This window comes from Prionailurus viverrinus, chromosome D4 (assembly GCF_022837055.1).
Source record: "Prionailurus viverrinus isolate Anna chromosome D4, UM_Priviv_1.0, whole genome shotgun sequence".
Classification (NCBI taxonomy): domain Eukaryota; kingdom Metazoa; phylum Chordata; class Mammalia; order Carnivora; family Felidae; genus Prionailurus; species Prionailurus viverrinus.
Window position 1 is genome coordinate 26,743,333 of NC_062573.1, and position 13,244 is coordinate 26,756,576.

At 45.7% G+C, this 13,244-nt stretch overlaps 1 protein-coding gene across 2 annotated transcripts in view; it reads right to left on the bottom strand.

Moving 5' to 3' along the window:
- Nucleotides 1–697: 697 nt before the first annotated feature.
- The window catches only part of GALNT12 (polypeptide N-acetylgalactosaminyltransferase 12), a 37,541-nt gene continuing 24,994 nt past the window's right edge, over nucleotides 698–13,244 (bottom strand). For both annotated transcript variants that reach the window (XM_047829446.1, XM_047829445.1), the window contains 6 exons: nucleotides 12,940–13,057; nucleotides 11,315–11,491; nucleotides 8,783–8,914; nucleotides 4,444–4,557; nucleotides 3,049–3,195; nucleotides 698–1,091 (listed from right to left, as the gene is read on the bottom strand). In XM_047829446.1, coding sequence (XP_047685402.1) covers nucleotides 954–1,091; nucleotides 3,049–3,195; nucleotides 4,444–4,557; nucleotides 8,783–8,914; nucleotides 11,315–11,491; nucleotides 12,940–13,057 — 826 coding nt within the window. In that variant the 3' untranslated portion in view covers nucleotides 698–953. The remainder of the gene's footprint in view (nucleotides 1,092–3,048; nucleotides 3,196–4,443; nucleotides 4,558–8,782; nucleotides 8,915–11,314; nucleotides 11,492–12,939; nucleotides 13,058–13,244) is intronic.

Genomic DNA, 13,244 nt, shown 5'->3' on the forward strand with positions numbered 1-13,244 from the left:
GGTAATTACCGAAAGTAGCCAGCCACATCACAGCTGGGCATTGTCGGAAGGCCACCGTGTGCTTCAAGTTTACTGTGGCTCAGCAAGTCACACTGTTCCTTTAAGACTTCAGCTTTGGTGGGGCGCCTGGGTGGTTCAGCAGGTTAAGCATCCAACTTCGGCTCAGGTCATGAGTTCACAGTTTGTGGGTTCGAGCCCCACGTCAGGCTCTGTGCTGACAGCTCAGAGCCTGGAGCCTGCTTCGGATTCTGTGTCTCCCTCTCTCTCTGCTCACTCTCCCCCACTCACGCTCTGTCTTTCTCTCTCTCTCTCTCTCTCTCTCTCTCTCTCAAAAATAAATAAACATTAAGAAATTAAAAAAAAAAAGACTTCAGCTTTGGTTTAGTTCTCTTTAGCTAATGTAAACCTTTGCTGGAATTTTGACTATGGTGGCAACACATAAGCAAATAGCATTCTTTATTTCAATAAACCTGGAATATCTCAACAGTGTGAAGGAATCAATACAATGTTCCTCGTGTCCATCTGTCTACACTGAGAAAAACCTAACCCCATGCTTGAGGTGTTATCAGTGTACACAGAGTACATTACATGAGTCTGATTTCCACACATTCGTGGAACCCTCACAAACCAGTGAGCGTTTGTGAAGATTTACCTCTTTGCTAGGGGTTAAGAAAAAGACATGACAGTAGGACATACATCTTGCTAGAAAAATATTTAAAGATTTTAATTCTCTGAATGAATGCCACGAGTTAACATTTTATGATCACCCTTCGAAAATAGGGCATTTGGGAGCAATTTTGAAGTTTTCCAAATCAGTACAAAGCTGATTAAACCCAACGTCACATTCACAGATTGCAAAATGACTTCCTTATAAAAACAAGGAAGCCAGGGCTGGGGTGGGTCTGTCACCAGAGTCCAGGGGCCTTGCCACTCCTTCGTGGAGCTCTTTGGTATTACATGTGTTCCTTAAAGAACCATTTCTGATGTTCCGAGTTGGTGCAGAGCCGTAGAAATGGTATGAAACTGTCACTGAAGGCCTTCTTCTCAGCCTGAACACATTTATTGGACTGTACGTGAAATAAAGAACCATCCTACAAGAGAGAATAAGCACTGGCTGTTTACCAGAAATACAAATAATTCCTCAGAAAGTAGCTTTTTCCTTAAAATGTGTTAAGAGCTCGGGTGATTTTTTATCATTGCAGAAATATTTACTGAGCACTGTGTTTGCCCCGTACTGAGGCAACTCAGGACTGCCCACGCATAGACAGAGCCAGGAGTGGACAAGCGCGTCAGGCTCGCCAGGGTCCCGGACTCCACCGTCAGGGCGAGTGGTGCCACCTGCTGGCTGCTCTGGGGATCCGTCAGATCCCAAGTCTCCCTACTGCTATTCTTCTCCTTGAGGGAAATTAGGATCAAAGATTCTTTATTAACATCTTCCGCTTCCCTTAGGTCAACTAATTCCATCCCTGGCGATCTCTTTCTCTTAGGTATTTAAATACAGAATCAGGAAACTTGGCTGTAGTCCCAGCTCAGCCAGAGAACAGCTGGGCAAGGGGACAAGTCACCTGAGGACATGGGTTCTATGGGACTGTGCCAATTTCCCCAGCCCCAAAAGATCATGGTCCTCTTTAAGGCCTTCCCCTTGTCTTCCTTTTCCCAACTGTTCTGAGTTACCTCAGCGAAACTCTCCCCCATCCTTGAGTCTGTTTTTTTCCTCCACCTCTCTGTTGTAAGCTTTAAGTTCCCTGGGAACTTAATCACGGCTGAGCAAGTGACATACCTGTTCCAGGGAAAGAGAAACCTTTGGGAATAAAATTATAGGCAGAAGAATCTCAAAAATATTAACCCTGAAAACCCTTAAAAGAGTTCAAATGTTGCCTTCAGAGTACCATGAAAGGAAATAATTAAATAGCATCCCTTTTCCCAACCTTCTAAGGAGACTATACTTTTCCTTAATTGGTCACTGAAATTTAAGATACAATTTTAATGATGTTTCAAACCAATTTTATGATTTCTAGCTTACATTACTGTGTAAGCCCCTTGAGGGCTTACAGTTAGAAGAAACAAGACAAGGGGATGGAGGCGGGCGCTGCAGAGAACCACAGACGGGGAGCTTGCAGAAGTATCTTCCCTCTTATTTCTGATATCAGATGGATAACACCATGGCGCAGGCTTGTTCAGGTAGCCCGCAAATTTCACTGATAATCATATCTTCTACAGGAAAATGTACTCCAACTTTTAATCATGCTTAGAATTAACCCATTTATTAGCAAATTAGACCAATCTTTCCATCCCTGGGGCCAGGCTGGGAACGAAAGCTTCCTATGGAGATAAAAATAAACTCATTTCGTCTTTTGAATTATTTTCTTTGGATTTACTCCCTCAAGTGCTTTTTAGTGAGTCAAAAGATTTGACAGATTCACGAGTCCTGTTACAGCTTGTGGCCAAGTGTGGCGGGGCTAGTGCCTAACGGGCCTGAAATAATACCCGGTTCCAAATCAACATCAACTATTCTGATGGAGAGCCAGCTCCATCAGAGAGATGTTTTCTTGGTGATTACCCTGCAGGTAACAACTGATCTCTATAGAGCTTTATGGTTTCCAAGGACTATTTCTGCTGTCCATCTAGTCCACACTAGAGGTAGACAGGCTATTATTGTTCCCATTTTATAGCTGGGAAAAATGAGGCTTAAAGAAATGGAGTAGCTTGCCCCTGGATCTAACCTCACATCCTCACGCTTTGGCTATTCGTTTCACTCATTTTAAGCCCATTTCATCCTTGAGTGTGTTTGCGACAGCTCCTCACTCCGGGACTATGGCTCACGGTCTAAGGAGGCCAGAACGACTAGATGGGAGTCAAAGCACTCCTGATGCTGGATGCCGGCGCCCCGACCATACTGTTGGGTCCATGGTGAACTCCCTGGTCTCCCCAGATGTGGCCGCATCCCTGAGACCCTCGAGGACTGTGCCAGGGAACACTCTTTACCTCCACTCCCCCTTCTGCAGCCCATGCACCGAGAGCAAGGAGGGCAGCAGACGGCTCACTTACCTCCCGCAAGATGAACTTCTGATTCTCCGGGGCAGTTTCCTGGCAGAGTTGCATAATGAGAATATCCATTCCTGCGTCCACAGCGATGCAGGCCTCTGGCTGGTGAGTGTTATAGCGTATTTCATTCCGAGACGTGTACTCGAAAAACTAAAAATGGAGCAGCCAATCGGGCATCAGTTACTCTCTGATGTGGAGAGAGGGAAACGGCTGGACGAGAGCCTGGGGTGACTTGGAGCTGGAAGAAACTCAAATCCCACCCACTCATCTCTAGGTGTCTGACACTGCTTAAGGCAGGAAGGCTTTAAAGGTCCAGGTAGCCAACGTTTTCCTCCTCTGGGTCTCCTGCGTCTCCTGCGTCCTCCACGGGCCCACCCTGGTGGTTTATCTGCCTCCTGGGGCTGGGATCTGTTGCAATTCACAGACCTTCCAGAACTTGCTCCCCTGACCAGCCTGAAGCTCAGCACTTAACCCAGACAGACCTGCCCCGGCCACCAGCAATTGCCCTAAACACCACTTTACATGGCACTATCCATCAAAACCTAGAATTCTGTTCAAGCATTAATTCTAAGGAAGTCATCGGACACGCAGATCTGTTGCTCCCCACCTCCCCACTTTTGTTTCTGACAAGAGGTTAGTGGCATGGTTACTTTACAATCAAAAACAGGCAGGCAGGGAATCAGTTAACTAAACAGTAATACAGCCACACAAAGGATTATCAAGAGGCCATTAGGAATGACATTCTCAAAGGATGTCTAATAACATGTGAAAAGTATGACGAAATGGAAAGAATGGAATATAAAACATATAGACATTATAATAATAACTATTTAAAACACATGATCTAAAGGCCTTGCATAAAGGAAGATGAGAAATAACTAGGTCTTAGTTCTAATAGTGGTTGCAGGGTCCTGTCATTCACTTACTGCTTATATTTTTTTGCATTTCCCAAATATTCTGCAAAAGCATATAGTACCCTCATAATGCAAAAAAAAATATATATATATATACATCAAATATTTAATTAAAAAAATTTTTTTAACATTTATTAATTTTTGAGACAGAGAGAGACAGAGCATGAACGGGGGAGGGGCAGAGAGAGAGGGAGACACAGAATCGGAAGCAGGCTCCAGGCTCTGAGCCATCAGCCCAGAGCCCGATGCAGGGCTCGAACTCACAGACCGTGAGATCGTGAGATCGTGACCTGAGCCGAAGTTGGAGGCTTAACCGACTGAGCCACCCAGGCGCCCCTCAAATATTTAATTAAAAAAAAAAGAGAGACTTCCCCTCATTTCTCTCTTTAAAGACCCCACACAAACGGTCCCTTGAACATTCAGGCTCCCACTGTCTGTTTTCCCCTGGCTCAAGAATGTCAAACTATAGAGAAGGAGCACCTACCTGGTTCTGACCCATTCCGTGACAGTGGTAGAGAAGGACCTGGTGTCCCACGATTTGGTTTTCATTGGGAGGGTTATAGTCAAAGCAGTAATCTCTCAGTCCTTTGTTCTGGAGCTAAACAAAACATAAAGGTGGCATTTTGGTCCAGATTTATACACAACAACAGGTTCCACCCAAGGCTCCCACGGTAATGACTCCATTGGAGAGGAGTCATTGAGTCAAGAACCGGACTTACTGGGTAAGAGCTCCTTAGATTTTTAGTTTTGAAAGTGCTTTCCCATTCTATACCATAGGCAAGAATCATAACCCCCATTTCTAAAGATAAATCTGAGTTGCAGAGAGATTAACTCTTTATGACCTGAAAGCTCTTATCTCTCCATTTCTCCTTGGTGCAGACTTATTGCTGCACTGGTCCGTGCAGAGCTGGGTTGCTGCCTCACACATGTACCAAGGACCCCTGCAAGCAGGCATCTGCAAAAGACATCCTGTGTGAGAGACTCACCATTTTCCAGATGAGAAGTCCACCATTCTAGACTATAGGAACAGCACAATACAGAGCTGATGGCCCAAGGTCACACGAGTGGAGATGCCTGAGTCTTGAATCCAGGAACTCAGACCCCAAGTCCAGTGCTCTCCCCATCACTCAACGCTGTCTAATCTAATGCCATCTCTAAAGTACCTTTTAGATCTAAAACCCTTCGATCATTCCAAGAGAAAAAAATCATGCTCCTGCCTCCCTTTTAGTAGCCTCCAGGGACAGACATACATCTTCCAAATCTCTTTCTGGAGAGTTCAAAGACCCCTCAATGAACTCCTCATGAATCCCTCTCCTGCCCTGGCCCTCGTCCACCCTTGACTAGCCTGTTTCTGAAGATAAGACTCAGTCATATTGAAAGAAGATTCCACAATCCAATCCACTAGCTCACAAAGCACAGACTTCCATGTTCCTGAATTCCCTTTGCTTGTGAAGAAATCTGGTTAGAATAAGCAGAACACCTCAGATTTGGAAGGGCTCAAATGTCATCTAGCAAATCAGTCCCCACGCTTGACCACCAAAGGACTGTGACCTCAAATGAACTCCCTATGTTCAGAAAGATTTGAAATGGATAAAACACTAAAAGAGAGGTGGGAACCCCTGAAAATTAAAACTGAGATAAACTAAGCTAGCTGTATCAAGTTGGTGAAACAGAAAAAAGAATGATATTAAATGACTTTAGAACATTCCCCGCTGTTTTTGTTTTTTAGAACATTCCATGTTTGATTACATTTCCTTAGTGAACTATATTCTATAAACAAATAGAGCAGCAAAGAAATCCTAAACCTCATTCAGTATCAACTGTCAGTGGTAATGGTGAATTCTTATTTTGAAACTATTTTAAATATCTTTTAAGATAAAGCAAATAAATAATATGGTAATATTTTTGAAACTAAGATTTTCAGTGTAAGAAAAAAGTAATACAAGTATAATATCGAAGAAGAAAAAATCCTGTAAGATTACATTTAAATTTGAGATATCAGTATGAGTTCATGATTTGTTTCTCAAAAATATGCATTTCCTTTCTCTACCCACTGAAAAACTATAGCACTGTGCACCCCACATGGTACCCACTGGCCATATGTGGCCACTGGGCACTTGAAATGTGACCAAGTCCAAATTGAGATATGCAGTGAGTGTAAAATACACAGCAGGTTTCAAAACAGTATGAGAAAAAGACGTAATGCATCTCGATAGATTTTTACATCAACTACATGTTGAAATGATAATACTGGGGATACATTGAATTAAATAAAATATATTATTAACTTCACTTGCTCCTTTTTAAAATATGGTTACTAGGGGCACCTGAGTGGCTCAGTTGGTTGAGCGTCCAACTTCAGCTCAGGTTGTGATCTTGTAGTTTGTGGGTTCAAGCCCCACATTGGGCTCTGTGCTGACAGCTCAGAGCCTGGAGCCTGCTTCAGATCTCCTTCTCGGTCTGTCACTCTCCCACCTGCACTCTCTTTCTCTCAAACATAAACATTAAAAAAACTTTTTAAATAATAAATAAATAAACCTTAAAAATAAAGTTAAATATAGTTAAATTTTTAATTACGTATGTGGCTAGCATTATGTTTCTGGTGTAGAGTGTGGTCTAGAGACAGAGATCACAGCTGGCATCCGGATTGTGGGCTCTGAACACTGCCCCCCAATGAAAGGGTCAGGGGCTCTGGGAGGGATGGCAGCAAATGTAGAAGATGAGCGTGGCCGGGATCAAGGAAGCAATCAAGCTACTACAAGGGGTCAAGATCACAGAAGCCAAAATGAAGAGGTTCTCACTAGCTGAAGATGGGCAACCTGAACTGTTCAAAGAAAAAACCAGAAACCAACAGACGAACTGCAGCACACTGACCATATAAAACCCCACTGGTTTACAGTGATGCTCAAGAAAAGAAAAAGCCAACAAGCAAATGAGCCAACAAATAAACTGGAGGAAACTGAAGTGCCAATTCTTACTCTGAAAACAGGCAAATAAAGAGAAGGACTTAAAAATTTGTTATGCCTTTTCTTGTTTTTAATTTTTTAAGTTTATTTTTTTATTTTGATAGAGAGAGAGAGAGAGCGCACAAGCTGGGGAGAGGCAGAGAGAGAGAGAGAGAGAGAGAGAGAGAGCAGGGGAGGAGCAGAGAGAGAGAGAGAGAGAGAGAGAGAGAGAAAGACAGAGAATCCCAAGCAGGCTGCACACAGTCAGCTCAGAGCCTGATGCGGGGCTCAAACTCATAAACTGTGAGATCATGACCGGAGCTGAAATCAAGGGTCAGATGCTTAACTGACCGAGTCACCCACTCATCCCTAAAATCTGTTATGCCTTTTCTGAATGAACTCTAAATTTCACGAATACCAAATGGTCCCAGTTAACAAGGGAACGTTCTTCTTTACAGAAACATCTCAGCTAAAAATGCAGAGGAAATGAAAGGATTAGAAAAAGCACCATTTGACAATGCCACTTGAAGTTTGGGTCTAGGTGATGATTATCAACAGTTACAGAAAACACGAGAGAGGATGCTGACATGGCCCCTGATAGTGGCTGGTCCCGGACAGGCCCCATGGACCCGCTGATCAATGTCATCGCTAGAAGCAGGATGACCAGAGGTTAGGTGCTCCTGCGATGATGCTGCAGGAGCACAAAACACACCTGTGAAGTGTTCTTGCCATAAAAGGCTGATGATTCCATTCCAATCAGACCTTTGGACCTCACTTCCATTTTAAGAACTGTGGGCAAGAGGCATGATTTAAAAGACACCACAAGGAAACAATTAGGTAATTCCAAGGGTGAGATGTGCTACTGGACAACGGATGCTGTTTTTGCAACAATATTAGCACAAGTGGGGAGGAGGAGGGAAGAGGTCTGCCTTAGATGAAAGAGACGTGGGAGGGAGGACTAGCAGCCAACCACAATGTGAGACCTTGTCTGGACCCCAGGTGGAACCAGCCAGTTACCCTGAGAGAGGTGTGAAAAAGCAGGGGAATGTGGGTAAGGGCTAGATATTAAAGGGTACCAAGAAATCACTGCTCACTCGACGGGGGTGTGATAATGGTCTGCGGTTAGAAGATACCGTCCATACAGACGTGCACGGGGAAGCGAATGGGAGTGAAATGACAGGATGCCTGGGGTTTGCTTGAGCAAAGAAAAACATGAGAGGATGCAGCAGAGGAGACAGAAAGCAAGAGAGGCAATATCATCATAATTCTAGAAGCTCGGGAACAGGGTTCATTACATCATTCTCTCTGCTTGAACCTTTTCATAGCAAAGACTGAATTGAATGCGTTAACATCCTGCTTTGTGTTTATCAAAGACTCCCAGAATGGAACATGGACACTTCTGATCAACACGACACAGCAGAGGACACCTTCCTAAGTTGGTATCGTTCCTCCCCAAAGCCAAAGGCACTGGACATTTTAGTTGGCTTCATCCCAGAGACATTTCTTTCAGGTTCTTTGAAATAACCGAAGTGACTCTTCTCCCTCTACTACTGCCTTTATCAATCCCCGAGCTGGGAATTATTAACTGGTCCAGCCATCTGAAGCTTGAAGTAATGTGAAACCGGACATGGAAACACCAGGTGAGCCTCAGTTTCTTTATCTATAAAATGGGAGGCTTATCGTCACCAATTTGGAGATGGCTTCTAGTGCTGACATTCTGGACTTGAGGCCCAGACACGGGGAGAAGGAAAGACAGTGGACTAAAGCAGGGAGGGGAGAAGGGGTGAGGAAGGCTAGCAGTCCCCATGAAGGGGCCTTTCTTGGCTAGGATTTATTGGTCAGGGAAGCCCCTGCCCACCAGAGGCCCGCCTCACTCACCATCCCAAAGAAGCCAGGCCTGTCTTCAGGCACGTGCAATTCTGGGTACACGTTTTCCAAGAACCACCTGAAGTCCTTACACTGGAGCTTTGCACGGAGCTGCTTCCTCTCTGTCACATCGCCAAAGGGTTCCTGAGGAAACAGCAAAAGCAGTGAGTCCCTGCAGGGCACGTACTTCCTACCAAAGCCTTCTCTCCACGGATGCTTCCCTCCTCTGCAACGTGTACCGAGAACCCACTGTGTGCTGGGTCCTGTACAGGCTCAGAGGGTCAGACCAGCCTCAGACACAGCGACAGCACCTTGGCAGGAGAGACCATCACACAAACAACTGCATTCTCGGGCACTCTCGCTACAAGGAGGTGTGGCCAGGTGCTCTAGGGAAGGACACGAAGCGCCTGGTAATGAAGTCAGGGAGCCGAGTCCTGGGGCTGCGTCAGCTCCCTGGACCCGTGCATCTGCACCATCGATAAGTGTGTGATCACAGACCAGTGGACGTCAGTCGAGTACATACACCCTGACATTCTGAATTACTGCTGATACCTGAAGCGTTCACTTTCAAACACAGGTGAATATTCTCAATGTAACCATGTACATAGACCTTATGTGCTCAACATGCTGAAGTCTGAACATATGCTTACAATGGTAAGTGCCAAGTGCTGCAGTGAAAAATACTCATGGAAGTTTAGTTTTCTGGACAAAACAAGTGATTAAGAACTTCTAAATAATTGCGGCACCTGGGTGGCTCATGGCATGATCTCGCAATTCGTGAGTTCAAGCACCATGTCGGGCTCTGTGCTGACAGCTTAGAGCCTGGAGTCTGCTTCAGTTTCTGTGTCTCCTCTCTCTGCCTCTCCTCTGTTCGCTCTCTCTCTCTCTCTCTCTCTCTTTCAAAAATAAATAAACATTAAAAAAATTTTTTTAACTTCTAAATAATTAAATAAAGCAAGCATCTATTTAGCATAGCCACAAGAGCAGTGCCGAGCACTATTACTGTCCTTGCAATATGATGTTAAAGTATTAAAATTTAACAGGCTAAATATTTAACAAAATGGTAATGTCAGGAAAACGTCTGAGCAAAATTTCAGAGTTTTACTTATTTCCCAGAGGGCCTTCCTTTGATGAGTCATTGTGCCCTCATCTTCAACCAAATATCCTTTTTAACACTCGGCCACAGGCATCCAGACAAAAGGTGTCCGTGGGGCCCCTCTAATATGTCATTCTTTGGGAAGCCTCAGGAAGAGAGAGCTGTGGGTTCCAGACTGGGTAATGGGAAGGAGCAGATGTTTCCACCCTGCAGCCTTGGGCATGACAGAGGAAGCAATGACCCTGGAGCCCAGAGGCAGAAAGGGGCCAAGGTCAGGGGCAGGTCCACAGGGCTCTGCAGAGCAGGGAGTGGGTTCTACGCACCCCAGGCTCAGTTCTGCCCACATCACCCACGAGGCCTTGGGCAAGCTCTCTGAGCTTCAGTTCTGGCATCTAAAATGAGAATTGGGGCGCCTGGGTGGCTCAGTAGGCTGAGTGTCTGACTTCCTCAGGTCATGATCTCACAGTTCGTGAGTTCCAGCCCCACGTAGGGCTGACAAGCTCAAGCTCAGAGCCTGGAGCCTGCTTCGGATTCTGTGTCTCCCTCTCTCTCTGCCCCTCCCCTGTTCAAACACAGTCTCTCAAAATTAAATAAACATTAAAAAAATAATAATAAATAAAAAATGAGAATTTCATAGCTATCCTGAAGGGCTGCTGTGAGGATTCAGAAAAAGAGGTTTACATTTTCATTTTAGTTGATACTGGTGCAGAGTGGGCACCCTGTCCAGGGGCCTGTAGAGCTGGCCAGTGCAGAGGCAGTGGACCTATTTGCTAAAGCTTATTTGTAACCCTAAAACCACTACCACCACCATCATCTGCAAACACATACAGAGAGGGATAAAAAATCTGAGTCACCCAACGTGACGCTCCTGGCTGAGATCATGTCTCAGCTCTCACGCTGTAAACAAGTGTCCTGTTCATCGCCCACCTAGTGCCACATTTTGCTGCTTTGTGTTGGTGACCTCACTGTTTAAAAGGCCCCCAAGCGTGGTGCTGAAGGGCTGGCTACTGTTCCTCGGTGCAAGAAGGCTGTGTTGTGCCTGGCGGAGAAAATACGTGGATTAGGCACGTGTCACGGTGTTGTTGGCCATGAGTTCAATGCAAACAATCTTTCGACAGAAATATACACAAAACCACGTATTGTATACTGTATGTATTGATCGGTTGGCAAAAATGTCAACCTGCAAGAGGCCTGAAGGAACCTAACACTGTATTTCTCTGAGAAGCAGTGGCTCAGTAGCCTTGAATCAGTGTTTGCAATGATGACACAGACCATAATTACTGTGAATGATGAGAATCAACATGAATGTATTATTATAAGTGGGGGGATAAAGTTTTCCCATACTTGTATCTATTTCTGGAACCAGGTCCACTATGGCGGAGAGGCCAGAATCAGCTGCTTTTGTTTGGATGAGGCCAGCTGGGATACAGGTGGGCCGGGGAACTCACCAGGCGGGCATGGGGGTTGCGATGGTAGTAGAGTTCTTTAAATTCATCCATCCACACTTCAGCTGCTCGGACACTGTTGGCCAGAGCCTTATTGCGGGAGTAGGGAGCTTGCTTGGGGAAAACATGGCCAACGTGAGAGCATGGGTGTGTCTCCAAGGTCCCACCGCACTGCCAGATCTGTGCAGAGAGCAGGAAGGAGGCCGGGTGGGTGAGTGGCGGGGCGGGGGGGGTGGGGGAGGGGTGGCGCGGAATGGTGAGCTGCTGGTCCACCGTGCCTGCAGCAAGGAGGCCGGGCACACAGACATCATGATGAACACTGCCAGGCCTCACCCTCCATGGGGTAGGAGGCCACCTCCCCGGCACATTTAGGACACAGGATGCAGTCAAAGAGCAAGAACACAGCCCCAAAGACAAGCCGCTGGGAGCAAGATCCCAGAGTCCATGCACTAGAGCTCATGCACTTGACTCACAGGAGCACCCATAACTGACCTCACTGGGAACCCATTACTCATTATGTAAAACACAGGCTCATTACCTGATCTCCTAGCCACAGAAGATAGGAAAGCAGCGAGTAAGGAGAGAGGTTTGGAAGGGGAAAGGAAGAACTTCTAGAGGCAGAGAGCAGCCTGACACCTAGGGAAGAGGCAGAAAGACCATTAAAAGCACATCCTAAACCTCAACAGGCTGACTTGTCTGAGACCAGCTCATGCTGGGGCACAGGGCCGTGAAGACCCCACGGTTCCCAGGATGTGAGACGGGGGAGAGTATCTGGTACTTATAATGGGGGGTGTGAGTCCTCAGCGGAGGGCCAATTCTTATTAACTCTCTCTAAGCAGGAAACCATATAAAATACTACCAAAATTTAAAATTTTCTATTAAAAACTACAGACGTTAACATAAAATGTTGATACTCAAAATGCAGGATTCGGTTAACTGGAAAACCCACTGAAATGCTAGTGGCCTCTCAAAGGGGCATCCGTGGGACACAAGCAGCAGAATCAGGAAATGGGCTTTTCCCAAAAAGCAGATTCCTGGTCCCTACCAAAAATCTATCAAGCCTGACTTTCTGGAGACTGTACCTATAAATGTATCTTTTTAAACAAGTTCTTTGTTAAACAATTCTTATATGTGGCAAAGTCTGAAGGTCACTGTGCTAAACAGGTTATTTCATAAGTAAATAAGCAAATCAAGACTCCACAAGATGGGTCTGGGAAGCAGGGGCCTGGGTGTTAGCCCCGTCTCTGCCACTCACTGTGTGGGTGACCTTGAGCCAGTCACTTCCCCTCTCTGGGCCCCAGTCTCTCCCTGATGTAGTAAGAGAAAAGAACTAGGTGACCTGCAAGGCCCTTCCCTGCCCCAAATCTATCAAAAGTACAATTTTTTAAAAGTTCAAACAAGAAGGCAAGCAGGTTTATAGAATGTGCACGCCATTACTATCCTCTTTCAGGATCGTTAGATAAAAACCATCAACATGGAAGAAAAGTCTGCCAGGTTCTCCTGGAAAATCCCATCATTCCCAGAGAGAGAGAGAAAGAGAGAGAGAGAGAGAGAGAGAGAGAGAGAGAGAGAGAGAGAGAGAAGGGACAAGTGAAGGATGAGTCCAAAGAGAAGACTAGAATACTTACCCTAAAGGAGAATTCGAGGTTTTCTCCGCCCCAGACTTCCATTCCTGTATCATAAGACCCCAGATATTCAAAATATTTCTTACTCACAGCAAACAGCCCTCCAGCCATTGTTGGGGACCTAGGAGAGTGTGATAACCACATTGCAGTGTGAGCAGCAGGTGAACTGTCGGGAGCCCTCCAGCCTGCCCAGTCGTCTCTAAGCACACCCTGACTTTACGCTCTGTACCAGGCCTTGCGCTGGGCTGGGAGGCATAGATGTGCCCCACGGTCCCTGCCCTAGGAGGCTCACAAACATCTCACCAGGC